The sequence below is a fragment of the Panthera leo genome, chromosome D2 (genome assembly GCF_018350215.1).
Source record: "Panthera leo isolate Ple1 chromosome D2, P.leo_Ple1_pat1.1, whole genome shotgun sequence".
Classification (NCBI taxonomy): Eukaryota; Metazoa; Chordata; class Mammalia; order Carnivora; family Felidae; genus Panthera; species Panthera leo.
In genome coordinates this window covers 50,748,439-50,776,291 of record NC_056689.1, presented here as the reverse complement: position 1 = coordinate 50,776,291, position 27,853 = coordinate 50,748,439, and the positions used below count along the sequence as shown (strand labels likewise).

The 27,853-nt window shown below is 37.8% G+C and overlaps 1 protein-coding gene across 18 annotated transcripts in view; it reads left to right on the top strand.

The window, feature by feature from the left end:
- Positions 1-27,853, top strand: part of HTR7 (5-hydroxytryptamine receptor 7) — a 154,403-nt gene that overhangs the window by 83,648 nt on the left and 42,902 nt on the right. For 15 of the 18 annotated variants that reach the window (XM_042908292.1, XM_042908303.1, XM_042908304.1 and 12 more), the window contains 2 exons: positions 4,034-4,202; positions 27,192-27,252. Coding sequence is in view for 1 of the 18 variants with exons in the window: in XM_042908300.1 (XP_042764234.1) it covers positions 4,034-4,058 (25 nt within the window). In the remaining 17 variants the exon portion in view is untranslated. Of the gene's footprint in view, positions 1-4,033; positions 4,203-4,409; positions 4,615-4,821; positions 4,847-10,388; positions 10,431-27,191; positions 27,253-27,853 lie in introns of those variants that run through there. The other 3 variants (XM_042908297.1, XM_042908298.1, XM_042908299.1) reach the window with 3 other exon arrangements.

Here is a 27,853-nt window from a genome sequence, read left to right as displayed (position 1 = left end):
TCCATGAAAGGTTCTGATGCTTTCAGAGACAGAGCATCAGTATGTTAATTCTTCTTGGGCAGCGCTGTATTAAAGTGAGTGGTGCGAGTTGGACGTCGCTGGGGCCGCTGCTGGGAAACACTCCGAATACCATTCCGTTCCTTCAGGAGGATTTGTTTTTTGTGTTCTCTGTATCCTAAAACAAATGTGTGCCTGGCCAATTCTGTTCTTCTTTCCTCTCTCTCCCCAAGGTGGTAGATGTTAAGGGCAGGTCAGGAAACAGAAGAGGCCCTTTGTGGATGGTATTTTTTTTTTTTTTTAACGGTACTATGTAATACGTAATGAGACAGGAAGATGGCTGACCAGAAGGGTACCTCCGAGGGGAAAGAGCGAACACAAACCTTCATTTGATAAAAGAGAACTGACAGAGAAAATTATTTTCCTACAAGAAATGTGGCCGTTCTCTCACTGGAAAATGTGGAATTATGGATTTGGATTGTGGGCAACGTGGGTAACGTGGATTATGGATTTCTTCCGCTCTCACTGACGTTGCCTCTCACCAGACACAAAGAAGGGTCTGGAAGGGGAGGTGGGCTTCAGACAAAGCTTGTACAAATTCCTGAACCGCAGATTTGCTAAAGTGACTGTATATACTTACATTCATAATTTAAATTATTAATTCTGGTCAGATAAATGTTGTTAAATTTGAAAATGTTTTATTACATTACATCAAATAAAGTTTATTTGTAGCTGTAATAAAGCAACTTAAGTAATGATTTTTAATTGAAGGTCTGCTGTCATAAATATTGCTGTCTGTAGACTCGCAAAAGGGCAAGCTTTGTAGGTTCTGCTGAAATCCTAACAGGTAGTTAAGACAGTCTGTAATTCACTGCATGTCACTTGTCACTTTTTTTTTTTTTTTTTTTTTTTTTTTTTTTTACGAATGACTGTTGGGTCCTTGATTTGATTAATGGGCATTTATTGGGCTCCTGCGACATTCAGCATTGTGGACATAGAGGGATCAAAGATGGATAGTGCAAGTCCTTACTTTTAAGGAGTGTGCCATCAGGTTGAAGGGAGACGTTCCCCAGATGGTCACCATATCATTTAGGGAGGGCCATGGCAGTTTGGAAGGAATGACCGGTTTCCTTCCTGTAGCACAAGACAAGGCATTATGGTTAACTGGATTGATTCAGGTTCTCAAATGGGTTTAATTTTTGAAATTCTGACATTCACATTGGCTCTTTATCATGCCTGACTTGAATGCCTGGTGATTGAACTCTCTGGCCACACGTGCTTTTGCACGCATGGCGGCCAATTGAAAGGGAAAGGTAGAAGCCGAGAGAGAATGACAGAAATATCAAACAATTTATACTATTCCACACAGGACAACGTTTGTGCCAAAGGCACAGCTTTTGTTTTAACCAAGAATTGGGAGAATCACTGAGATAAGCACTGTACACATATTTTATGACTGTTCAGCGAGAATGACTGTTAGGACTTATCTCTCGACTCACTCAAGAGTGTCAGCTGTCACCCTGCAAGGCTGGGTATTGCAAAATGGTGCTCGGGAAGGAGAGTGCTCGTAAGCTGTAACTGAATGTCTCTTACCTCGTGTTTAGTTTAGTTATGTAAATATTAAACAGGGGTACTCATAGAGTTCCTAGGTTTTCTGGAAACTGTTTCATAATTCTTAAAGCCTTTACCACAGTTTCATGTGCTTGAGATGCGTGTGTATGTTTTCGATGATCATATTTTCATGGAGTTTTATTAGATTCATTGATTACAGGCATGATATCAACAATATGAATAGAAAATTCAGGCCATTTTATAGATAGTTTATGCTAATGTAATGATTGTTTGAATTCCCATCTGGCGGTGGTAGGAATTTTCCTTGCGGCATTTTGACTGTCAACTGAGTCCTCGACTTAATGGATAGAAATGTTTACAAATCCTGCATTATTTATTTATACTTATTTATGTTTCAAGTTTATTTTTTTATTTTGAGAGAGAGACAGAGAGAGCACGTGAACAGGGGAGGGACAGAGAGAGAAGAAGAGAGAGAGAGACTCCCCAGCAGGCTCCTTACTGTCAGCACAGAGCCCGACCTGGAGCGCGAACTCACGAGCTGGGAGATCATGACCTGAGCCAAAGCCAAGAGTGGAATGCCTAACCGAATCAGCCACCCAGGCACCCCATAAATCCTGCAGTTTTTAAACAGTCTAGGCTTCCCATCCCAGGACCTTCACACACGCTTTCCCCCTCTACTCAGAATACTTCTGTTTTCAAAGATTTATTTAATGTATGTCTCCATCATGGTTTAGTAATTCTTCAAGGGCAGGGACTGTGTCTGTTTTCCTCACCAATATGCCCAGCACTTAGCATTGTGCTTGCAACATATATAGGAGGCGTGTAATAAATGTTCTTAATAGGAAGGAAAGAAGGACAGAAAGGAAGGAGAGAAAGGACAGGGAGAGTGGAAGGCCAGAGTTCCCTTGGCTTCCTTTTTAATTTTCGGAGGAGACAGTCAAGGAAAGTTGGTGCGATCAAGTGACATGCTCCGTGAGTGGGACAGAAGGGGCTGGAAGTAAGGTCTCCCGTGTGCAGCGTAGGGCAGGCGCTCCACTGCACGGTGCTGCTTCTTTTACATGAACTTCTCGTGTCAAGAGAGCAACCTTTTCTTAATTTTCTGCACGAGTAGTGCAGAGCCACGTATGTGTTATGGCCCATATGTTGAAACTTGTTTATGTACAGCTAGCCAGATGGTCCCTACCAGCACACAAAGAAGACATTCCACAACCTTCAGGGGGTCAGCGTGCTGAGGAAGCACTGGAAGAAATACATGTTGTGAGGTCATCCCTCACTTAATCCAAGCGGTATAGATCCAAAAAGGAAAACCTGGTCAGACATTCAGTGTGAAGCAGGGAGACCTGGAGAACCAATTCCGGGGATCCAATTCTCAGAGACAGAAGTTGACGTAACTGGATCTCTCTTTAAACTTACTTTTGTCCACATTTTCTCTGGAGCAGAAAAGAATTTCTTAAGATACTTTGCTTTTTAAGCCCCTGCTGGCTAAATAAAAATTTTTAAAAAAAAATGCTTATGCAGTACAAGCGGCAGGGATGTGATACAACCATCAATAAAAAATGTAAAAGGAAAATTCACGGAGCTAATCTGAAGCAGGAAGTGAGAGGTTGACGGCCATCAGAATAGGACTTGCAGACAATTGTATTGGGGATTTGGCATTAAAAAAATGCTGAGTTGAGGGAATTAAGAGGTATTGTAACCGTGGCTCTCTGAACACACTTGAAATCTTAGATTCTATTCGAACTATAAAATTTATGCTCAGAGATTATAGAACCAAAAAAAAAAAAAAGTAATGGGCAAGAAATATAAAGACTATAAAGAAATGAAAGCCTAATCCATGGTTCTACCACTAAGAAATTCATTCATTCTTCCATTCACTCCCTTATTCCAATACATATTTATTTAGTTATTTTAATTTTTTTAATACTTATTCATTTTTTGGGAGAGAGAGAGACACAGAATCCGAAGCAGGCTCCTGGCCCTGAGCTGGCAGCACAGAACCCGACACGGGTCCCAAACCCACGAACCACGAGATCATGACCTAAGTTGAAGTCGGACACTTAACTGACTGAGCCACTCAGGCGCCCCCATACATACTTATTAATATGTCAGAGACCGAACCCTAGGACCTAGTGGTTAAGACAAAGATGATCTCCATTCTTGTGAAGCTAAAAATCTAGCAAGGAAGCCTCATGTGACACAAATGATTAAAATCCAGTGCGAGACATGTGATGATGAGGCAAATACAAGGAGATCCAGAAAGAAATGCATACTTCAATATATGGATACGAACATTTAAATCTCAGTGGAGGAGAGAAGTGAGAATCCAAAGTAGCAGATGGTAAAAATATCTAGATTTTTATCTTTGATGTGTATTACATAATATTTTGGGTGCCAAATTACCTTTGTTAATTACATTTTGATTGCGCTATTATTAAAATGCTCTTTATTCCTTAAACCCACACAGTCTCACAGTGGGAGAGATGGTGTAGAGGAGCGACCGGACAGCAGGAAGTCCACTTGGAACATAAAAGTTTGTCACCTGTAGGAAAATGAGATATAACTGTATCCACAGAGAACTGCAGAGCTAGAGGAAGCTCATGGGTGACCTAGGACAACCCCCTACTGTTTAGCAGGTGAGAACATGCTGGAGTAGAGCTGTGTTTTGTCTGAATTTGTTTAAAGGAACATGGTGGACGGCAGTGCTTTGCAAGCTATCTTTCGGGAAGCATTATTTAAAAAAATGTGTTGCACAGCTGTGCGTTTGCAAACTACAATAAAAATGAATTACAAGAAAAGTGAGAAGAAAATATAAAATATAAGTTCAGTTTTTTTCATATTAGGATCAGTAGACCTAAAAGTGCAGCTCAGGAAATACGGTCAGAACAAACATAACATGGAGAACAAGAAAAAAAAGTCAACCCTGGCCGTCGTCCCCCGAAAGCGTACGGTTAGGGACAGCCGGACGGTTCCCGGACTGAGAAACGACGAGCATAATCATGACATGTGCAGGACACTGTGTGCAAGGCCTGTCCACAGCATGTGGTGGTGAGCGTGGTGCAGGGAGGCTGTAGGGGGTGTGGGTGGGGGGACTACACGGAGCAGCTTCCTTCTAAGAACTACGCTTGGGGTAGGAGTAATGCAGAGAAGTGACCTCCGCTTGCGAATCAGAGCCTTCCAGTAACTCAACTCAAATAACTCAACTTTTCCCCTGTGTTTCTCCTCTTTCATTATCTACAATTAAATTGAATCCAGAATGCTGACCTGAAGGCACTGAAAGGTATTTAATTTTTAGAATGATTATATTAATCAAATGGTTCTTTTTTGAAAAAAAATTTTTTAATGTTTATTCATTTTTGAGAGAGCACAAGCAGGGGTGGGGCAGAGAGAGAGGGAGACACAGGATCGAAACAGGCTCCATCCAGGCTCTGAGCTGTCAGCACAGAGCCCGAGGCGGGGCTCCAACCCACAAACTGTGAGATCATGACCTGAGCTGAAGTCGAACACTCAACCAAATGAGCCACCCAGGTGCCCCCCACATTGTTCTTAAATAGGGCAAAGAAAGAGACTAAATTTTGACAGGGTCAATAATAGTTTAAAGGCAAAAGATTGTGGTAAAGGAGAGGCTAAGGGTAATATCAAGTGACCACTCTGCCTTCTGCCTTACACTCAATATGTTCTAAACTTCACTCTGAGTACGAATTATCTAGGGAGCTTGTTTTTTTTTGGTTAGGTTAAGGTAAGCTCTATGCCCAACTTGGGGCTTGAAGTCACAAGCCAGAATCAAGCATCGCATACTTTACTGATGGAGCCAGCCGGGTGCCCCTAAGGAGCTTGTTAAACATGAAAACTCCTGGGCCCCATTTTCAGAAATTCTGATTCATTATGTTGTGGGGTGTAGCACAGGGTGAAGAATGTCTTTAGCCAACCTACCAGGTGATTCTGCTCCAGCTGAGCTGGGTGCCACGAGTTGAGAGTTACTATTCCCAAACATGTTGGCAAACTGAATCATGTGGCTGATACTGTGTGCAGTTTGTGTGGAAAAGCACAACTAATATGAAATAATAACATCTAAATCATTTGTATATAGTTACGGCATTTGTTAGAGAAATACACAAAATGCTCACAGGTTCTCTTACATACCCTTAAATATTCAGTACCTGCTGTTGGCACCAAAAAAATCCAGCAATTTGTGGAAGAACATAACCCACAGATCACCTTAGGTTGTTTTCAACTTTATTTAAAGACACATGGAGTTTGGTTTTAAGTGCAGTCCTGGTTAATTCCTACATTACTGAGTAACTCCTGGCATTAACTAATTCATATTGGTGCTAGCACAAGGTCAGCTGAGAATCAATGCATCACCTTTCTGTCCCCATGCTAAGCAGCTGATCAAATGTTTGTCAACAAAGCAAAGACTAGATCTTTGAACATAGGTACTGAATATTAGCCAATGAGAATGAGATGTTGACTTTGGCCAAGGTCCATGCTTTTACGTGTGTGTGTGTGTGTGTGTGTGTGTGTGTGTGTGTATTATGGCAGTGATTAAAACAGCTCACATAGGTTGAATGTTTATCACTCGTTAGTCATTCTGTTAGTAAAACAACCCTAAAAGGGGGGGGGGTGTTATCTCCATTTTATGAGGGACCTGACATTTATAGAACTCAAGGACATTAACTTATAAGTAGCAGAACAGCCCTCCAGCTGATTTGTACTTTCTCTTACATCCTCCGTTCCATTCCACAAAATGCATCTCAGTGGTACCGACTGGTTTTGTGGGCCTGGAAATATGCGTCTGAACCCTGAGAGGACTCTTGGGTCACTGAATTCCTCAAAATGCTTGTTCAAGGTTAAAGCCCAGATAATGTGAAGGGGGCAAAGGTTGTGATTCCTAGTCCCTAATCCTACTCTTGGATTCCTCCAGATCTGTGCACTTAGCACCTCAGTGTTTTCTCCTGGTTTGCATTTCTATTGCAGCCTGCCTGTAATGGTTAATTTTATGTGTTAATTTGACTGGATCACAGTGTGCCCAGAGATTAGGCTCCACATTATTTCTAGGTGAATTTGTGAGGGTGTTTCTGGATGAAATTAGCATTTGAATCCATAGACTAAGTAAAGCAGATCCTCTCCCCAGTGTGGGTGGAATCTATCCAATCCCTTGAGGGTCTGAATAGAACAAAAATTGGAGATTGGGAGAATTAACTCTGCCTGACTGGCTGAGCTGGAACATTGGTTTTCTCCTGCCCTTGGCCTGGGACCACCAACCTTCTGGTTCCCAGACCTTTGGACTTGGACTGAACTATACCACCAGCTTGCAGGGTCTCCAGCTTGGGTCTCCAGCTTGCAGACAGCACATTGTGGGACTTCTCAGCCTCCATAATCACACGAGCAATTCTTTAATGAATCTCTCTGTATATAAAACTTCCTATATAGATTTCAAGGATATATATATAACTCTATCAATAGAATATTGGTATACACACACACACACACACACACACACACTGCCCTCATTGCTATTGCGTTATAATGTGTGCTTTTTTAGATTCTCCTCATTAAAACTTATATCTTCTGTGTCCCACTTTCTTATCTTCTGCTGTCTCTAAACTGGCAGCCAATTAATCACATACACTAATCCATTATTCAGGGGCAATATCCCCTTCCTACAAGGCACATAGTTACACTGAGACCAGCAATCCCTTAGATCAAGGTCTGAACCTGAGAAAGTGTTGATAGGAATTTCAGACAGTGTGACAAGTTGGTGGTGGCCAGAGCGGTTCAAATCATACCCGTGTGTTTCCCTCATCGTCTAGGATTCTGCGAATCCTACAGCCGTTTAGTTACTTACAGACTCCCAGGGGCCTGTGCAGCTGAAAGCGTGCTGTTATCCAGACCCATCTGTGTGACTTGGGCCGGATCTTTCTCCTGCTCACGATGGAGCCAACAACTAGCTTTCGAAAGCAAAAACGAGTGAGGGTGAGTCAGTAACAAGTGAGATTTGTCAGGGAGGTTTGGCCAGTTGCCGGCATCCTAGTCTCTGTGGAGACGTGCTTCTGTGAGACAGTTTCGGCTGCCCTTCCGGCGTAAGAGAGCAATCCCGGTGAAGAATGTTGACTGTCCTCTCCATTATTCCATCAACTTCCTCATCAACGGCTTGGGATGAAATGTTAGAATAGATTTTGGAAGTGGAGATAAAATGAAGACCTGAAACTATTCTGGATGCATGAATCAAAGACTACTCTTTATACTGCTTATTCTCCTGGCTCTTAGAAATTTAATTGCAGCAAGCTTTTAAATATTGGCTTTTAACTTATCTACAAAAAAAAAAAAAATGAATAAATAAAAAATAAAAGATTTAGTTAATTAAATCAATTGAGGGAAGATGGGGCCCAATTCCCATTCATCCATTTGGATCATGCAGAGCATAGATTTTATGGATGAAAACCATCCCTAAATATTATACCATAAATTGTAGTGGGGCACGGAAGTTTACGGCCATACTTGTGTAATATAGACTGAGATAAAATGTCTCCACTTCTATCTCATCACACAAAAATAAAAAGAACACTCATTTATGTAATTTATCTACTGTTGGTGAGGACAGTTGAGATAAAAATCCATGTTTTCATGAAAACTCATAACCAGAGTTTTAGAATGATCTTATTAGGCAAGTTTGAGCTTCTGAAAGAATAAAACAGAACTTTTAAATTTGATATTTCAAAAAAACAAGAAAAAGAATGAGGTATCATAAATAGCCATTCATCTATTATATTGTCGTTTTGTCATATTTCAAGTCCTTTTTAATAAAAGAAGATTTAATATACACTTAAGGACCCTTTGTATCCTTTATAGAGGTGTGTGACCTTGGGCAAATCCCCTAATCTCTGTGTTTCTGTACATCAGTCACTTCATCTGTAAAATGGGGATAACGCTATCCAGCACCTCATGGGGTTGTTGACAGTGTGTACAATGAATAACAGTGTAAAGAATGAAGAACAGAGCCTGACCCACTGATGCCCAAATGGCGTTCTCTGTGATAGCTCTTATGCAATCCTACCTGTGGGTAAGATGCTCGAATTCCTAGAAAGGTAATTTTGTTAAGAGTAAGGTTTTGACAGTGAAGTTGACTGTATAGAGTTCTGGTATATATGGGCTGTGGAATGCTCCAAAGAATAAGATTGTAGTGAGGATATTTAGTATGATAATATTGGCATATTCTGCTAGGAAAAATAGGGTGAGGGGACCTGCTGTGTATTCAATGTTGAATCCAGAAACGAGTTCTGATTCTCCTTCTGTTAGGTCAAAGGGAGCTTGATTGGTTTCTGCTAATGTTGACATGAACCATATCATGGCTGAGGGCCATGTGGGGAAAACTATTCATATGTGTTCTTGGATGGTAATTGATGTGGCTGGTGTGAAGGATCCATTTATTAGTAGTTCTGATCGGAGGGATGATGGCTAGTGTGACTTCGTATGAGATTGTCCTCAATCCCATTCTTCTGCCAGAAGCAGGCATTTTCCTTGAAGTTATGGTACCTCCTTCTAATCAGTGCTTGTCTGCTTTTAATACATGACAGTTGTATTTTTTTTTTAGTTTCCCTAACTATGTAAATTTTACACGTATTGTCATAGTGTGTGTACCATCCTTCTGTGGCCTGCTTTTTTCTCAGTGCTAGGTTTTTGACATCTTTTCATGTTGAGAGTTATAGGTCAAGTTTTTCCATTTTAATTGGACGATAATACTTGGTTAGCTGAATATACAGTGACTCATTCCTCCGTTTTTGCTCTTATGGACATTTAGCTTTCATCTAGATTTTTGTAACTAGAAAAAAATGCTGTTGTGAGCATTTATGGATGTGTCACCCTACACATATTAGGGAGCATTTGTAATATATGGGGTTTCCCAGCCCTTTTCACTTGGGTCACTCTGCCAGATGTCACTGTGCCTCTAATCCAAGGCTGCCCCGAGAGCTGAAGAGGTCAGCATCTTGTGTCATGACCACTGCCCACTGACCTGTTTAGTGCAGACCTGTTGGGAAACTCTGCCCAGAATACTGGTCTTCAAATTAGGGTATATGCACTGCACCAATTTCCATCCCCACTCCACTGCCTACACACACATAGACGCGCGCACTTGCGCGTGTGTGCGTATATATATTTACGCACACACACACGTTTTCCCAATATGGATGGTTGCTAAAGTAGTTGATTTCCACATCCTAAACTTGACCTGCCTGAGGGCCACATGCAGTTTCCACCTCATCATTCACTATCTTTTTCTCCCATTTTCTAAAAGAAAGGTCTCTTACCCACCTAAGATCTTAATATAATGTCTCAAAGGGACAATTCAAAATACTGGGATCCACATGGTCTTCTTTAATTGAGGGCCTATAAATCTGCTATAGGGCCTCCTGACTTTCCTTGCACATATTCTGTTAAAGGCAAAAACTTGGGTAGAATTTAAAATTCATATGAAATACAGGATGTCTAGTTAAATTTGAATTTCAGGTAAACCACAGGTAGTTTTGTATTACTTTAGTATAAATATATCCTGATCTAGTATGTCTCAATATGAGCTGTGGGAACATTTATATTAAAAAATTGTTGTTTACTGAAATTCAGATTTAACTGGGCATCCTATGTGTGTATGCATGAGAGAGAGAGAGAGGCAGATAGAAAGTTTGCTAAATTTGGCAACCCTAGTGGAGTTAGAGTTGGTACTTTCATCCATGGGATGATCTGGATTCAGATATAATGTCAAGCGGGTGTCAGGACATTTTTTGTTTAATGATTTCTCCTGTTCTTTCTCCTGATTGTCAAAGAACACATCGCTCCCGAAGAGGAGTTGTGTGAGCAAAACAGGTAAGAAATTAGAGAATTTTGTGTCTTCTTTCACTGGGACACTGAACTCATGGCAACTCCTTGGTCTTTATCCATCTGTGTTAAACTAAGAATATTCAGGAGTTGTAAAAAGAATGCTGGGAAAACACCAGTCTATGAGAAGCGCGGCCTGTAGTTCTCATTCTTTTTTAAAAAATGTTTGTTTGTTTATTTATTTAGAGAGGGAGAGAGAGAGAATCCCAAGCAGGCTCTGTGCTGTTAGCACAGAGCCCGATGTGGGGCTCAATCTCATGAACTGTGAGATCATGACCTGAGTCTAAATCAACAGTCAGATGCTAAACCGACTCAGCAATCCAGGCGCCCTTCCATTTCTCATTCTTAAAAGGGAGAAAGTTTAGAGACTGATTACTCACAGGGCTTGGTCTTGACTCACCTGCATTGTTTGCATGATTTAAGGAAGGAGGAGGTAAACACTTTTGTGTGTATCTCCTAGAGGTCGACATTACACCTTTGAGTAAAAGAAACTCACGTTCCAAGTAAGTTAGTGTTTTATATTTTCTCAAACACTTCATCAGATTTGTAGAAGAAATATTTGCATTACCTTTATAAAAAGATTATCGGACATTATAAATCCATATACACTCTTCCTTTGGACTTAAATTTCCTGCTCAGTGTTGCCCATCAACCAATTCTCAGCTCATTTGTTCATTTTGGCCATGTACTTATTATATTTATATAACTTAGGTATATTTAGTAGAATTTATTGTAAGAAAATCCACTTAATCATGAATATACTGTTGGTAAATTCATACTGCTGGTGGCTTCATTCCTTTTATTTTGTTTTCATTTTAGCAATAAGCAATAAGTGCCTGTTTTCATTTTAGCAATAAGCAATATTCATATCTGGATACATGAACTAGACGAAAAAAAACCTCTCCCTTCATTTCATTAAAAGCATTTGCAATCAAAACTTACATTTTTACAGTTAATACTTATCAGTATGTGCAATACATTTTGGTTTTGGCCAATAGGAATTTAGTAGTTCATTTAATAGTGATGAGATTTAATAAGAATTAGTAATGTAAATTACCACCTAAAATAGTTATTTAGTGATAATTTTTTAAATCAAGAAAAAAATGTTTAGACTTCAGAGTCTTAAATGCACTTTTTTTTTTTTTGCAATTTATCATTATATACACATTTGCGTAACAGGTGATAGGTTGATCAAAAAAAGATGTTCAAACATAATAACATGTTACGTTAAAATAAACTTCAGTGTAATGTGGAATGGAAATACAAGTTAAAAAAAAAAGATAAAATTCCCAAATGTTAAACAAGAGCAGTTTGTGTAGGGTTTTTGGTTTTTTTTTTTTATGTTTATTTTTGAGAGACAGAGAGACAGAGTGCAAGCTTGGGAGGGGCAGAGAGAGAGGAGACACAGATCCGAAGCAGGCTCCAGGTTGATGTGGGGCCTCAAACCCACAAGCTGTAAGATCATCACTTGAGCCAGGCACTTAAACGACTGAGCCACCCAGGCGGCCCTGTGTAGTTTTAAAAATAGTATTTGTTATCTGACACCACTTTTGAATAGATGTAAAAGAATGACATCACCGCTTTATTTTTTTTAATGTCAGTATTTATAACAGTTGCCAAATTATATCTTCTGCAACTATTTACATTTATGATTTGAAAATTTACATGTCTAAAATTTGCAAGTGGCTGCACAGTTTTTCACAATTATCTTATGGAGTACACGCTTAAAAAAAACGCAGGAATGCGATAGCCCTACCGTGTGCCTGACTGCTGCATAGGAGGCAGGTATATCCTTAACTAGATTTTGCCAAATTCTGAGTCGTTGCCCCATTTTACACTCCCCCAATGGTATCTGAGAGTTCTACTTTTACATTTTCTCAAACACTTAACATTGTCAACTTTTAAGGGTTTGCCCGACTGAAGGGTGTAAAATGCTATCACTTTGTACTTTTAGGTTTACACTGTCTCGATTATCGGTGGGATTGAACTTCTTTTTCACGCACAGTTTGACCAGCTGTCGTTTCCTCTTCTGCGGGTTGTCTCCCTCATATCTTAGCCTGTTTGCCAATTGTTAAGGTACGTATTTGTGATGCAGGGAACTCGTTTTTACATGTTGACTTTTGCAGCTTGTTTTGGGGAAAGCACTTTATGCTTCTGTACCCCTACTAGTTACAATATGAAATGTGTGCATCAGATGTTTCATATATGGACGACTGGAATTCCTGGGAATATTTGTCCACGGTTGCTGTTGCAGGTAGGTGCAGTTTGTTAGATTTGAAGGATGTTAGGCTCGGTGGGGGATGCAAATAATATACAGATGAGCCTATTTTCCTATTTGCCCTAACAATGTTGATTAATCCATTAACGAATGAAAGCCAGAAAACCCTCAGAATGGGGTTATTTTTCAGATAATTCTCATTTTAAATACATCTTATTTGTAACTTTGGAATATTAAAGAATTATCTGGAGAAGTGTGTGTTTGAGGGAGGTGGGCACCTTTGACAAAATGCAACATCCCGGCCAGTCTGTAGGAGACATGACAGATACTCAGGTGAAAGAGAGTTAAGTAACAACTACTACAGTCCTGGAAACAGAGATCTTTGCATGTAGAGCAGTTGTTATAATCTGGAGAAAAGGATGGGAGGTAGAGAGAGGAGAGAATTGCAAGAGATTTGCCAGTATAAACAGTACAGGGAGTGCAAAGCTCTGACTCTCCTTGAGATCCTTTTTAATCACTTTTATTTTTGGTAATATAATCTCCTTTTTTCCCCTTCTTGACACATTTCAATAATTAGAATTATTGGAAAAAATAGGATTTATTTTTATTGAAATTCACTTGGTGGTCATCTTTTGAAATAATATTTTTGTTCCAAAAAGGTTTTACTGAATTTTTATAAAGTGGCTTTCCACAACCAAATAGAGTCTGCACACTCCTTTTTGGTAACTTTCAGAAGAATCCGTAACTGATCAGACAAAAGCACAAACGTGTCCCTTAACCATTCCGACTTGAAAAGAATATGCCTGGTTTTCAGTGCAATGTACCTGTGGTATATCTGGCAGAATTGAAGTTGCTAAAATTGTTAAGCAGATTCCAAGATGATTTGGGAAGTTTGGCTTGCTTCCCATCACTGGCATGCTGGGATGTGCTAAGATTCCCACCACTAGCATTCAGGGAAGTGCTAAGATTGGACTCCTACATAAAAGTGTTCAAGAAATAGGTTCACCTAATTAGGTTCAAAACTATATGAAGCCCAAGTGTCCCCAGTCTTCAGGGATCTGTCTTTTCCTTTGACACCCTGAGTCACATGTGGCAGCAGGGTCATTATCTTTCCCTCCCTAGGTATCTGAGAAATCTTCGAGTGGCTGTGTAGTTACTTTATGGAGTACATGTGCAAAAAACTGTAGGTGGCCAATAGGTCTTCAGTGTGCCCAAAGTAAGAAATCACCCGTGCCCCTCCTTACCCCGTGTAGAACGTTCCTCATCACTTCCATCAACTGTCCACCCTTCTTAGGTCACTTCTTGCTGTTTGGTAACCATTTTCTCCCTCTCACTGCTCTTCTATTTCTGCTACACGACACAGGTAGGTTTGGGCCTTGCTTATTTCAGAGATAAGATCAGGCTGTTACAAGGAGCAAACATTGAATGTATGTCTATAGCACAAGAGAATTACGACATAGAAAATATGACAGTGGATCACTGCCCCCACAGTCCAGTGCCCGTACCCGTCTACAACATGGAATATTCCTGATGTCATATTTTAGCTCCCAGCTCCACCAGCCCCTCCCCACGGTGGGAAGGCCTTGGACAGGCTTGACTTCGTTCATCTTGCTGACATGTAAAGTAAAGGAAAATCAGTCAGTTCTAAAGCTGTGCTTCATTACATAATCTGTTCTAATATGCCATTAGTTGTAAGATGTAGCATTATACTGGGGCGTCTGGGTGACTTAGTCGGTTAAGCGTCCAACTCTTGATTTTGGCTCTGGTCATATCCCTGGGTCTTGGGATCAAGTCCCATGTCAGGCTCCCTGCTGAGCACGGAGACTACTTGGGATTCTCTCTCCCTCCCTCCCTCTACCCACCCCCCTCCCACTCTCTCTTTCTCTCAAAAATATAAATAAATAAATACATAAATAAATAAATAAATAAATAAATAAAAACTTTATGCTTCAATGCTAAATAATAGTGTAATTCTTTGAAAACGTTTTGTACCAGATATTTTTTTTCCCAGGGGCCACGATAATAGTTCTTGTCCCACATGTGCTTCTAGAACCTTAACTACTTCCACATCAAGAGGGAAAGCCTAATTTCTTCCTGCTTGTATCTAAGCTAGTTTGTGACTTGCCTGTAACCCATAGAAAGCACCAGTTCTGCATGACTTCTGAAGCTAGGTCTGAAAAGGTGATACGGATGCCACTTGGCTGGCTGGAATATTTGCTCTGGAGCCCAGAGCCTCCGTGTTAACAGCCTCAGTGGTCTGTGGCTGCCATGCTGTGAGGAAGCCCAAACCCCCCCGCCTCCAGAGGGATCATGTGGAAAATCCCGGAGACTACATGAAGAGAGAAAGATGCTTTGCCAGTTGCCAGCTGATCCTGCTTCCCCAACCTCTGCTCTTTTGGTTACGGCTTCTAAAGGGCTGCAATCTCATGAGTGATTGCTTAACCAAAACCACCCAGCCAAGCCCTTCCTGAATTCATGGCCCACAGAAACTGTGAGAAATAATAAAGGGATTGTTGTTGTTTTAAGCCTCCGAGTTCTGAGGTGATGAGTTAAACAGCAGTGTTAACCAAATCAATTTTAAATGTCAATTAAACTCAACAGAGGTTGTACTGGAAGTCATGGCAATATGAATAACCATGACCAAGTTTGCACATACACAGGCAATGACACCCATGTCATGTTGGTCCCCTGGCCAACAGCAATTGTGAAATGCCATCTATTTTGAGATGCATGGCAGTAGGAAAAAAACGTATGCAATTTAGCATTGAAAAAAATGTGGTCAAATTGGTGCAAAGGAGGGACAAAGACAACAAAAAGAGTTAAGGAACTGGTAGGTAAGGTGACTTATTTTGAAAAAGCTTAATATTTGGTCATTAAGATGATACATGCACATTATCAAAAACATAAAAATAAAATAAAACATAAATTGCAAAAAAAAAAACCAATAAAATCACCAAAATGTCATCATCCAGAGATAAACTTCCAGATTTCTAAATGTACATAGACAACACGTATAGAAATGTGGGCATATGCATGCTTTATAAATAAGTTCATCCTACGTTGCAGCCTTTTTTTTCCCCTCAGTTGAAAACATGTTGGTTTCATGTTTGTACCTCAGCAGATAAAACACTACCTAATTTTTTAATGATAGCAGAATATCTTATTTACTTAGCCAGTCATTTAAATGATGGACATTTTGTTTAGCTTTATCATTTTGGTTTTGCTTTTATGATTATTAAAACATCAGGCGTATTTATGCACATATGTTTTTCCTATTGTATAACTACCTCTTTGTGGAGAATTTCTAGATACAAGATTATTGGATTGAATAGATTTCCCCAAATAGAACTGTGGTATGGACTGATAAAAATGCCTCCCAGAAAAGTTGTATCCATTCAGACTTCTAGCAACAGCTTTTGAAAATGCCTATTTTCTGTCTCCTTTGCCAAAGGAATGGAGAACATATCACCCCAAAGTGTGCTGCTTTGGTATGTTGATTATTTTGAATTAAAGGCACTTGAGAAATGGCAGATACAAGAGGGCATTCTGACCCTCCTTTTTATTTCTGAAGGCAGGAGATAAACCTCCCATGTGAAAGGTGTCCACCCTGTACCGGGAGAAAGGAGAACATTTTTATCACCAGTGACAAGGAACTGAAGCAGAAAGAAATCTGTTCCAGCAGACCTTGTTCAAATACATCTTATCTTCCTTTGGCCGCTCCATATAGTTACTTTGCTACAATTGCCTCTTATTGTTCAACCTACTATAGAGGTTCTTTATCAGTTCTTTTGGTAAAGTTCAGAGGAACTTTACCAGTTCTTTTGGTCTCAATCCCTATGAGGACTCTTCTGTCATGTAAAATAATATAAATGTGTGTGTGTTTCTCCTGTTAATCTGTCTTCTGTCAGCTGAGAAACCCTAAGAGGGGTGGTAAAAATTTGCCTCCTCTACACCAACATCTGGTTTTAGTCATTCATCTAATGCCAATATTATGGTTTTTAAAGATTTCTTTTAAAAAAATTGCAGGATACAAAATCAAGTACAAAAATCCATTGTGTTTCTCTACATTAATAATGAACTGTCATGAACGGAAATTAAGAAACCAATCCCATTTATAGTTGAATCCAAAAGAACAAAATACCTAGGAATAAATTTAACCGAGGAAGTGAGAGACCCATATACTGAAAATTATAAGACATTAATGAAAAAAATTGAAGAAGATACAAATAAGTGGAGAGATATTCTGTGCTCATGGATTGGAAGAATTAATATCGTTAAAATTATATACTACCCAAAGTAATCTTCAGATTCAGTGCAATCCCTGTCAAAATTCCAATGGCATTTTTCACAGAGATAGAGAAAACAATACTAAAATTTGTAGAGAACCACAAAAGACCCATAATAGCAAAAACAATCTTGAGAAACAAGAATAAAGCTGAAGGCATTGCTTTCCCAAATTTCAAACTATATCACAAAGCTATCATAACCAAAACAGCATGGTTTTGGCATAAAAATACACATAGATCAATGGAGTATGATAGAGTGCCCAGAAATAAACCCATGTGATTAATTTATGACAAAGGAGTCAAGAATATACAGTGGGGAAAGGACAATTTCTTAAATAAATGGTGTTGGGAAAACTGGACAGCCACAAACACGAAAGGAAATGGGACAAAAATACACAAAAATTAACTCAAAATGGACTAAAGACTTGAAGGTAAGACATGAAACTATAAAACTCCTAGAAGAAAGTATAGGCGATAAGCTCCTTGACATAAGTCTTGGAGATGATTTTGAATTTGACACCAAAATTAAAAGCAACAAAAGCAAAACAAAAACAAAAACAAACAAAAAACACAAACAAACCCAAGTAGAAAAGGAAACCATCAACAAAATGTAAAGGCCAACTATTGAATGGGAGAAAGTATTTGCAAATCATGTGTATGGTAAGGGGTTAGTATCCAAAATATATAAAGAACTCACACAACTCAATAGAAAAAATATGATTTAAAAATAAGCAGAAGATCTGAAGACATTTTTACAAAGAAGACATATAGATGACCAAAGATATGTGAAAAAACGATGATTACTCATTGTCAGGGAAATGCAAATCAAAAACCACAATGAGTTATCACCTCACACCTATTAGAATGGCTATTGTCAAAAAAGGTAAGAAACAATGCGTATTGGCAAGGATGCGGAGGAAAGGGAACCTTTGTGTACTATTAAGTGAGAATGTAAATTGATAACAGTTTTTGTGGAACACAGTACAGAGTTCCTTAAGAAATTAAAAATAGAATTATCATGTGATCCAGCAATCCCATTTCTAGGTATTTATCTGCAAGAAACAAAAATACTTACTCAAAAAGTTATACGCACCCCATGTTTATTGTAACATTATTTGCAATAGACAAGATATGGAAACAACCTAAACATTCACTGACAGATGAATGAATAAAGAAAATGTGGAATATATACACAACGGAATATTATTCTGCCATGAAAAGGAACGAAATCTTGCCATTTGCAACAACATGGGTGGACCTTGAGGGCATTAGGCTAAGTGAATTAGGTCAGAGAGAGAAAGACAAATACTATATAATCTACTTATATGCACAATATAAATACAAAAAAAAAAACAAAAAACAAGCAAACAAATAAACAAAAAAGAAGCTCACAGATGCAGAGAAAAGCTTGGTGGTTTCCAGGGTGGGTGTTTCATTGTGAGTGAAATAGGTGAAGGCAAAAGGTACAAACTTTCACTTATAAATGAATAAGTCATTGAGATGTAATGTATAGCATGGTAACTATGGTTAATAATACTGTATTGCATATTTGAAAGTTGCTAAGTGAGTAAATCTTAAAAGGTCTCATCATAAGAAAAAAGAATTCTGTAACTATGTACGGTGAAGGATGTCAACTGGACTTATTGTGGCGCTCATTTCACAGTATATACAAATATCAAATCACCAAGTTGTATACCTGAAACTAATGTAATGTTGTATGTCAGTTATACCTCAATAAAAGAAATGGGAGGGGGAGCTTACCATAAAAATGTGTTTCTTGTTTTTATTTGCATTTTAGAAAATAATGAAACTGAACAGGTCTTTTTTTTTGGCCCAGTCTAACTTATTTTTTTGTAAGTTGACTATTTTATAGTCTTTGACCATTTTTATTTTTATAATTGATTTGTAAGAGCTCTTCATACAGTGGTAGTAATTCTTTGTCCATCATGTGTGTTACTAAATAGTTTTTCCTAACTCTCTCAAACTTCCATAATTGTGGTATTTTGTTTTTGTTTTTGCTGCCAGGAAATATTTAACTTTGATGTAAATTTTTTTCCTATAGTTTCTGGCTTTGGTGTCAAGTTAAGAAAGTCATGTTCCACCCTTATATCAGAAGTGTTTTCTCATAATTTTTTTTACATTTTTTACATTTATGAATGCATTTTATCTAACTGGAATTTAATGTGTGAAATTTGACTTTTCCTTAAAGTGGCTGGCCAGTTGTCCCAAATTATTTAGTGAATAACAAATCTTTCCCTTGTGACTTGAAATGCCACATTTATTTTACTCTGAATTCTCATAATACTTGAGTGTTTCTGGAATTTTCTGTCCTGCTCCTTGGCAGTGTGTCTTTTCCTATATCAGGACCATCCATGTTGTTCTTGTGGCGGTTACTACTATTACTGCTGAATACAATGGGCATGCATATATCTCCTTAATTTTTTTCAATTTGAGTTTTTGTTGTGAGCTGCTATTTTAAATGTGGTAGTTTTCTCACTTGTTATGGTTGGTATGTGAAAAGAGCAATTGCATCTTTGTATCTTTATTTTGAAACTAGCTATCTTCCTGATTCTCTTAACAGTTCCAAAAATTTTGCAATTTGTTTTCCAGGAGTTCACACGTATAAAATACTAATACTTTTGCATTCTCCCTTCAGATATGCATGCTTCACTTCATTTGCTTGATTAATTGCATTTTCTTCGATGTTGAGAACAGTATTAAATAATTGTACTGATCTAAGATATTCTTACCTTATTTCTGACTTTAAAGGAAATACTTCCCATTATTTAGCCACTAAGCATAACGCTGGCTTTAGAGTTACATTGTGTATTGGGTTTTTTGTTTGTTTGTTTTTTAAATGTTTATTTTTGAGAGAGAGAGAGAGAGAGAGAGACAGAGACAGAGACAGAGTGTGAGCAGGGGAGGGGCAGAGAGAGAGGGAGACACAGAATCCGAAACAGGCTCCAGACTTCTAGCTGTCAGCACAGAGCCCGATGCGGGGCTGGAACCCACGAACCGTGAGATCGTGACCTGAGCCAAAGTCGGACATTCAACTGACTGAGCCACCCAGGCGCCCCAGGCTGTATTGTTTTTTTTAACATTCAGGCAATATCCATTTAATCCTACATCAAGCTTTTCAAAAAAATCTTAAATAGATTTGGAATCTGACATGTTTTGGGTAGCTAAGCAAGAATAATATGGGAGTTTATTTAGTAATGTCAAATGGCTCTTGCAGTCTAGAATGAATTGCACTTACTTCATGATCTGTTATCCTTTCAGTATTTCATTCAGTTCTATCTCCTAATGTTTTGTCTAGGATGGCTTTGATCAACACAAGTGAGTTTGGTTAGTAGCTTTCTTCTTGTTAAGGTTTGACAATAATGCCATGTTGCTTCTAACACGTATTTGGAATGTATCTTTTTTCTTTAAACTGTTTCAGGGCTCAGTAGAGAAGTTTATTCCATCTAGTTTTTAAAGATTTGCTCACATGATTATACCAGGTGACTTAAAAAAAAAAAAAAAAGCTTTTTCATTTTCTTCTGACTTCGGTTTCAAGGTAAGAAGGACTTTCCAATTTAATGTTATTAAAAGTGTTTGGTCACACTTTTGTATTACCTGTTAAAAAATTCTATCTATAGTTAATTTTGTGCTTGTTCTTCTTGAAATAGATATCATATTTTGGGTTAAATACTAATTAAATATTTTATGAATATTTTGGTAAAGAATGTATTTTTCAAGCAGCTCAACAAGTCTCGCAACAACAACAACAACAACAACAAATATTTGGCTGAGTTGGCCATACCTGAGTTAAATTTTAACCGATGACAGTTACTCTAATGTCACAGTTGAATATTATTGTCTAAGAATTGCCCTATGTATGCCAGGCTCAAAAAAAACTTTTCCTCCTTAGGGAAATTATTTTAAAAAAAATTTTTAATGTTTATTTATTTTTGATGAAGAGAGAGCACAAGCAGGGGAGAGGCAGAGAGAGAGAGAGAGGGACAGAGAATCTCAAGTGGGCTCTGTGCTGACAGCAGAGCCCAGTGTAGGGCTCAAATCCATGAACCACAAGATCATGACCTGAGCTGAAGTTAGATGCTGAAGATTAAGCAGATTAAGGGGCGCCTGGGTGGCTCAGTTGGTTAAATGCCTGACTTCGGCTCACGTCATGATCTCGCGGTTCATGAGTTCGAGCCCCGCATCGGGCTCCGTGCTGGCAGCTCGGAGCCTGGAGCCTGCTTCGGATTCTGTGTCTCCCTCTCTCTCTGGCCCTTCCTTTCTCTCTCTCTCAAAAATAAATAAACATTAGAAAATTTTTTTTAAAGATTAACAGATTAAGACTAAAATGAATGCTGGGCAGGCAAAAGGAACAAAAGAATACAAAAAACTGATTTCACTTCAGTTTTCACACTTGGCATTTGAAAAGCACAGGGAGGACATTATGGAGACCACTGTGGTTCCTCTTGTCTCCCATCTGTTCCTCTTCCACAGCTACTCCCACATCTTATCCTCAAATTCTCAGAAGATTCTTCTTCCGGTCCTAGACCACACACCTCTTACTCTTCAACTTCAACTTCACCTCTTTCCTTCCAAATCTACATCACAAAATCTCCAAGCATCATTAGGCAAAGCCGGACTCCCTCTGAGGGTGGGAGATAGAGACTAAAAAAGCTGTCAGCAAAGGGGAAATAGTGGGAAAATTCATGCATTAACAATGTAATACTTATGGCAGTGAAAATTTGGAAATGACCTAAACATGAAACAATTGGAAAATGGTTAAATAAATTATGGCATATGTGGTACTGGCTGTATGAACAAGATATAGTCCCTTTGTTCATGAAGTTTATAGTCTAATAGAAATATTTTATAGCCATCAGCAACAAACATGTTTTGGAAATAAATTTAATAATGTGACAAGAAAACTCATGGTATAATTTTGAGTGGAAAACTCCAGGTAAGAAGCTGCATATATAGTAATAAAATCCCAATTTAAAAAACTGATATACGTAAGTCCTTGCATACATATGTGTATGTACATATATATGTGTTTATATCAAACTGTTAAAAGTGATTATCTCTGGATATTATTACAGGCGATTCTTGTTGCCTTTTTTTATACTCTTCTGTATGTTCAAAATGTTAAAGATAAGTATATTTTAATAGTAAATGGGTTTACAAATTATTGTTGTTCTCTCCTTATCATTGCCTATGTTTTCCAAATGTTCATAAAACATATAAGTGGAAAAAAGCAGCAATCAATTCACAATATTTGATACGACTGTGTACTGAGATACAGAAGTGGCTTCCTGATTTAGTAGACTTTGGCCTCCAGTAGCTCTATAGACCTGAATAATATATCTCTCAGTGTGTGTGTCTGTAATCTATTGTGTATTATATATATTATATTATATTATATTATATTATATTATATTATATTATATATTATATTATATTATATTATTAATTATAACAATTATAATATATTATATAATATATATTATATATATAATGCATTCTATATCCAATTAGATTATATATAATGTATTATATATGTAATGTATGTAATATAATGTATCATATACATATATATGTATATGATACATTATATATATATATATATATATATATATATATATATATATATATAATTGGATTTTTACAAGAGTGGAGTATTCCCAAAGCACAAACAATTCGCATGCATATGCTTTCGCGTGCATATATATATATAATGTATTATATATGTAATGTATATAATATAATGTATTATATACATATATATGTATATAATACATTACATATATATTTTATATATATACATATATAATAATATAATATAATATTTATATAAATATATATATTTTATATTTTATATATATATTTATGTATATATATATAAATATATGTATAAAATCTAATTGGATTTTTACAAGAGTGGAGTATTCCCAAAGCACAAACAATTCGCGTGCATATGCTTTCTTTGACTATGTCACCATGGACTCTAATGAGATCAAGCTTATTTGCCCTTCAAACTACAAGCACTAGAATTTCATCAGATGGCTTTTAAGTAAGCAAATTCATATCCTTAAAATATGGAGATGTAACGATGAATAGCACTGAACAGTTCTGTTCAAATTTATGTAGAAATTTTGCTATGCTTTCCTCTTGCCAGTGTAGAAATCTATAGAGGCATTAAAATGCAATTTACATTATGCTTAAAGAAAGTGACTTTGCCTAATACAATACAAAGCCATTGAATGCTAACCCCATGACATGTACGCCTCCTTGAACCACCAAATACCATTGAGAGGAGCGAGTGAATTATCGTAGGTGATTTTAATTTAGATTACTAAAACATTTCCATAGACATAGAAGTCTGGGTTGATTAAACTTTAAACTTATCTGATTATAGCACTTATTATATTATGGTTGAAGTTACAGGAAAGTACTTCAATTGATTGGATAATTATGAATAAATAGGGAAGGATATGACTTTTAAAATTTGTTTCAATTATTTAAGTGATTGCTATACGAAGGAAATTAAGAAACTGAAATGGTCTTGACACTGTATCAAATTGCCAGACAGAAACTCTGAAGATGAATAACTTCATGGTGTCTATAGTACCATCAATTTAGAAATAGTTACTTTAAGAGATAAAAAGATAAGGATAAAAACATGAAAATTCAACTAATTGAAGTATTTTACCAATTGAATGTTATTGGCAATCTGTTTCTAGCTCATTTCCTCAGTTGATTTCAGAGAAGTCTCCCTACAAAAGTGTCATTAGATGTGCTATACAGATCTCAGAAAAAGAACCGTGAACAACATTTTTATTGGTTCATTTGGTCTCAGATTTGTGATTCCCATTGACAGAGGGGATCTTGTGTTATAATTTAAATACTCATAAGATGTTATTCTAAGGAATCTTTTCTTTTGCTGAAGATGGTGGAGGCTGGGAGTAATTGCATAACTGCCCAAGGCCATGTACCTAGAAGTGGGCAGGAGCAAGTCAAAGGCTGCTTCTTAGATAATAAAGCCCAGACTTCCTCTCAGCTCCCAGGATGCAGGCTGCCATGTCCCATTGCATCAGACCTTGACCAATTCAGAGGACTTTTTTCAGGTTCATCAGATCTTTCTTGTCACGTGACTATAGATGACTACATCTCTCATTAGAGTGGTACATTTGTTACATCTGAACCGAAATTGATAAATTATTATTAACCCAAGTCCATAGTTTACATGAGAGTTCACTCTATGTGTTATACATTCTATGGGTTTGACAAATGTGTAATGACATGTATCCACCAATTCAGTGTCCTACAGAATAGTTTCGCTGCTCTAAAAATTCTCAGTGCTCCACCTGTTCACCCCTCCCTCCCCAGGCCCCGGGAAGCCACTGATCACTTTGCTGTCTCCATCGTTTTGCCTTCACCAGAATGTCATATAGCTGGAATCATGCAGTATGCAGCCTTTGAGACTGGCTTTTTTCACTTAACAACATGCACGTAAGGATCTTCCATGTCTTTACAGGGCTTGATAGCTCATTTATGTTTAGCACTGAATAATATTCCACTGTCTGGATGGACCACAGTTTATCCTTTCACCTATGGAAGGACATCTTGGTTGCTTCTAGGTTTGAGCAGTTATGAATAAAGCTGCTATAAACATCCATGTGCAAGTTTTTGTGTGAACAGAACCACACAAAAGTTTTCCATTCCTTTGGGTAAATACCAAAGTGTGCAATTGCTGAATCATTTATAGGGATGTTTTTAGTTTTGTAAGAAACAGCTAAATTGTCTTCCAAAGTGACTGCATCATTTTGCATTACCACTAGCAATGAATGAGAGTACCTGTTGCCCCACATCCTTGCCAGCATTTGGTGTTGTCAGTGTTCTGGATTTTGGCCACTCTAATAGGTGTGTAGTGATATCTCATTGTTGTTTTAATTTGTTTTTCCCTAATGACATATGATGTGGGGCATCATTTCATATGCTTGTTTGTCATTTGTATGTCTTCTTCGACAAGGTGTCTGTTAAGGTCTTTGGCCATTTTTTAATTGTGTTGTTTGTTTTCTTATTGTGCACAATCTAATGTAGTTTTTAACCTTTATTAATAAAATCTTTTCCCTTGTTTCTTTTGTAACTCCCACCCCGCCCCCCGCCTTTTCAAATAAATTACTAGATTTGTTTCGCTAATACATTGTGTAAAGTTTCTTGCATTTATGTTCATGAGTGAGGTTCTTGTAACTTTCTTTTCTTGCAATGTTTTTATCAAGCTTTGATAACAAAGTTATTACGTTGGTAATATGGTCATAACATAACAACATGGTCATAAACCATGTTGGATAGTGTTCACTCTTAGTATATCCTTTGGTAATATTGTCCTGTAAAGTCAACTTTCTTGAAACTATGATTTTTTTTTGGTATAGGTTTTTTTTTTTGTTTTCTTTTTTAATTTTTTTTTTCAACGTTTTTTATTTATTTTTGGGACAGAGAGAGACAGAGCATGAACGGGGGAGGGGCAGAGAGAGAGGGAGACACAGAATCGGAAACAGGCTCCAGGCTCCGAGCCATCAGCCCAGAGCCTGACGCGGGGCTCGAACTCACGGACCGCGAGATCGTGACCTGGCTGAAGTCGGACGCTTAACCGACTGCGCCATCCAGGCGCCCCGGTATAGGTTTTTAATTACAGACTCAGACTTTCAAATTGTTGTAGACTGTTCAGATTTATTATTTCTTCTGTATCAGTTTTTATAAGATTTATTTTTCTAGGAATTTATTTCATCCCTTCTTTTTTCTTTGGCTAATATCTCTAGGAATTGATAAGTTTTATTAGCTTTTTTTCAGCACACAAGTTTTGGCTTAGTTAATATTTTCTACTTTAAGTATTATTTCTGGTATGTTAATTTCTTCTTTTCATTATCTTACATTTTCTGCTTTATTTTAATTATTTTTAAAGTTTGTTTTGAGAGGGAGAGAGAGCAAGTGTGAGCAGGGGTGGGGCAGAGAGAGAGAGAGAGAGAGAGAGAGAGAGAAGGAGAGAGAAAATCTCAAGCAGGCTCTACACTGTCAGCACAGAGCCTGATGGGGCAGGGCTTGAGCTCACGAACCATGAGATCATGACCTGAGCCAAAATCAAGAGTCAGTTGCTTAACCGACAAAGCCACCCAGGTGCCCTTCTGCTTTATTTTTATTCGCTATGTTTTTATACTTTCTTGAGATGGATGTTTATCTCACTGATTTATAGTCTTCTTTTCTGATACTTACTCTAAAGTTACAAATCTGTCTCCAGTTGTATTCTGAGTTTTGACATGCCATTTTTTGTTAATTGAAGTATAGTTGACACATAATGATACATTAGTTTCAGGTGTACAACAAGTGATTAGACAAGTTTATGCATGATGCTGTGTTCGGCACAAGTGTAGCTACAATGTGGCACCTTACAACACTATACCGTTGACTGTAATCCCTAGGCTGTATCTTTCATTCCATGACCAGAAGCCTTACCACCCACTCCCCTTTGAACATTTGGTCCATCCTCTCACACCCCTGCCCTCTTGCAGCCATTAGTTTGTTCTCTTGTTCCACCCGGTTATGGGTCTGTTTCTGTTTTGTTTGTTTGTTTATGTGTTTATTTATTTAAATTTATTTATTTATTTTGAGAGACGCAGAGACAGTGTGAGTGGGGAGGGGCAGAGAGAAAGGGAGACGGAGAATCCTGCAGACTCTGTGCTGCCAGCTCAGAGCGCGATGTGGGGCCCAAACCCACGAAACCGTGAGATCATGACCTGAGTGGAAACCCAGAGTCAGAAGCTTAACTGACTGACCCACCCAGGTGGCCCGTCTAGTTTTTAGATTCCACATGTAAGTAAAATCATATGGTATTTGTCTTTCTCTGTCTGGCTTATTTCACTTAGTATAATACCCTCTAGGTTCATCCATGTCGTCATAAATGGCAAGATCTCATTCTTTCTTATGGCTGAATAATGTTCCATTATATATATATATATATATATATATATATATATATATATATATACACACACACCACATCTTTATCCATTCATCTATTGATGGACACTTTGATTGCTTCTATATCTTGGAATTCTAAGGGACCCTTTTTCCCAACATCTTCCACAGCCAAGGTCAAGAGAGTCATGTATTCCTATTTCCCGACGTTGAAAATCCTTGGTAGGGGGAGGAGTTTCAGATTCAATTCGAGTCTCTGCCGTCTTACCTTGTTTTCACAGATTTGTTTCCAGTCTTCCTTAGGCCTGTGAAATCCTAGACTCTACACCTCCTGGAGTAATGGTAGGCTAATGTCTGCTTTTGGCTCTTACACAGTTCTTTCCCTACCAACTCAGCCGTGAATTAAAAAGAATTTAAAAAGATTTCATGCAGAATTTTAAGTTTTAGGGCTGTTACAGGAGCAGTTTCTATAAAAGTCTAGTCCGCCATGTTGCTGGCAGAAGTCTCCCCCTTGTCATTCTATAATTTGTGATTCTAAGATGACTTGATTAGTGACTATTATATTATGATTACATTTGTTACACACCAGCCGTTCCCTATCTGCATGTACCTAGGTCTACACGAGTCCACTAGATTTTGAGTAAAAGAAGGGGAAATTCAGCCATTAATCTGGAATTTCAGTACATTATTAACATCAAACATTTAGATAATTATTAGATACGTCATCATTTAGATGTGCCATGTTGTTTAGACACAACGGTTTTTATGTCCTGACTTGCCACTTTTGTTTTAGATTTAAAAATAACTCATCCATTTTGGTTTTGGCTCATCTTGTCCTCTCACTGCTGCTCTATCTTTTGTTTAAAAATACCAACTGCATTTTAAAAATAGGAGGCATTATTTTAGAACTAGAGGTTAGTATAAGAGTACAGTTAAGCTGTGG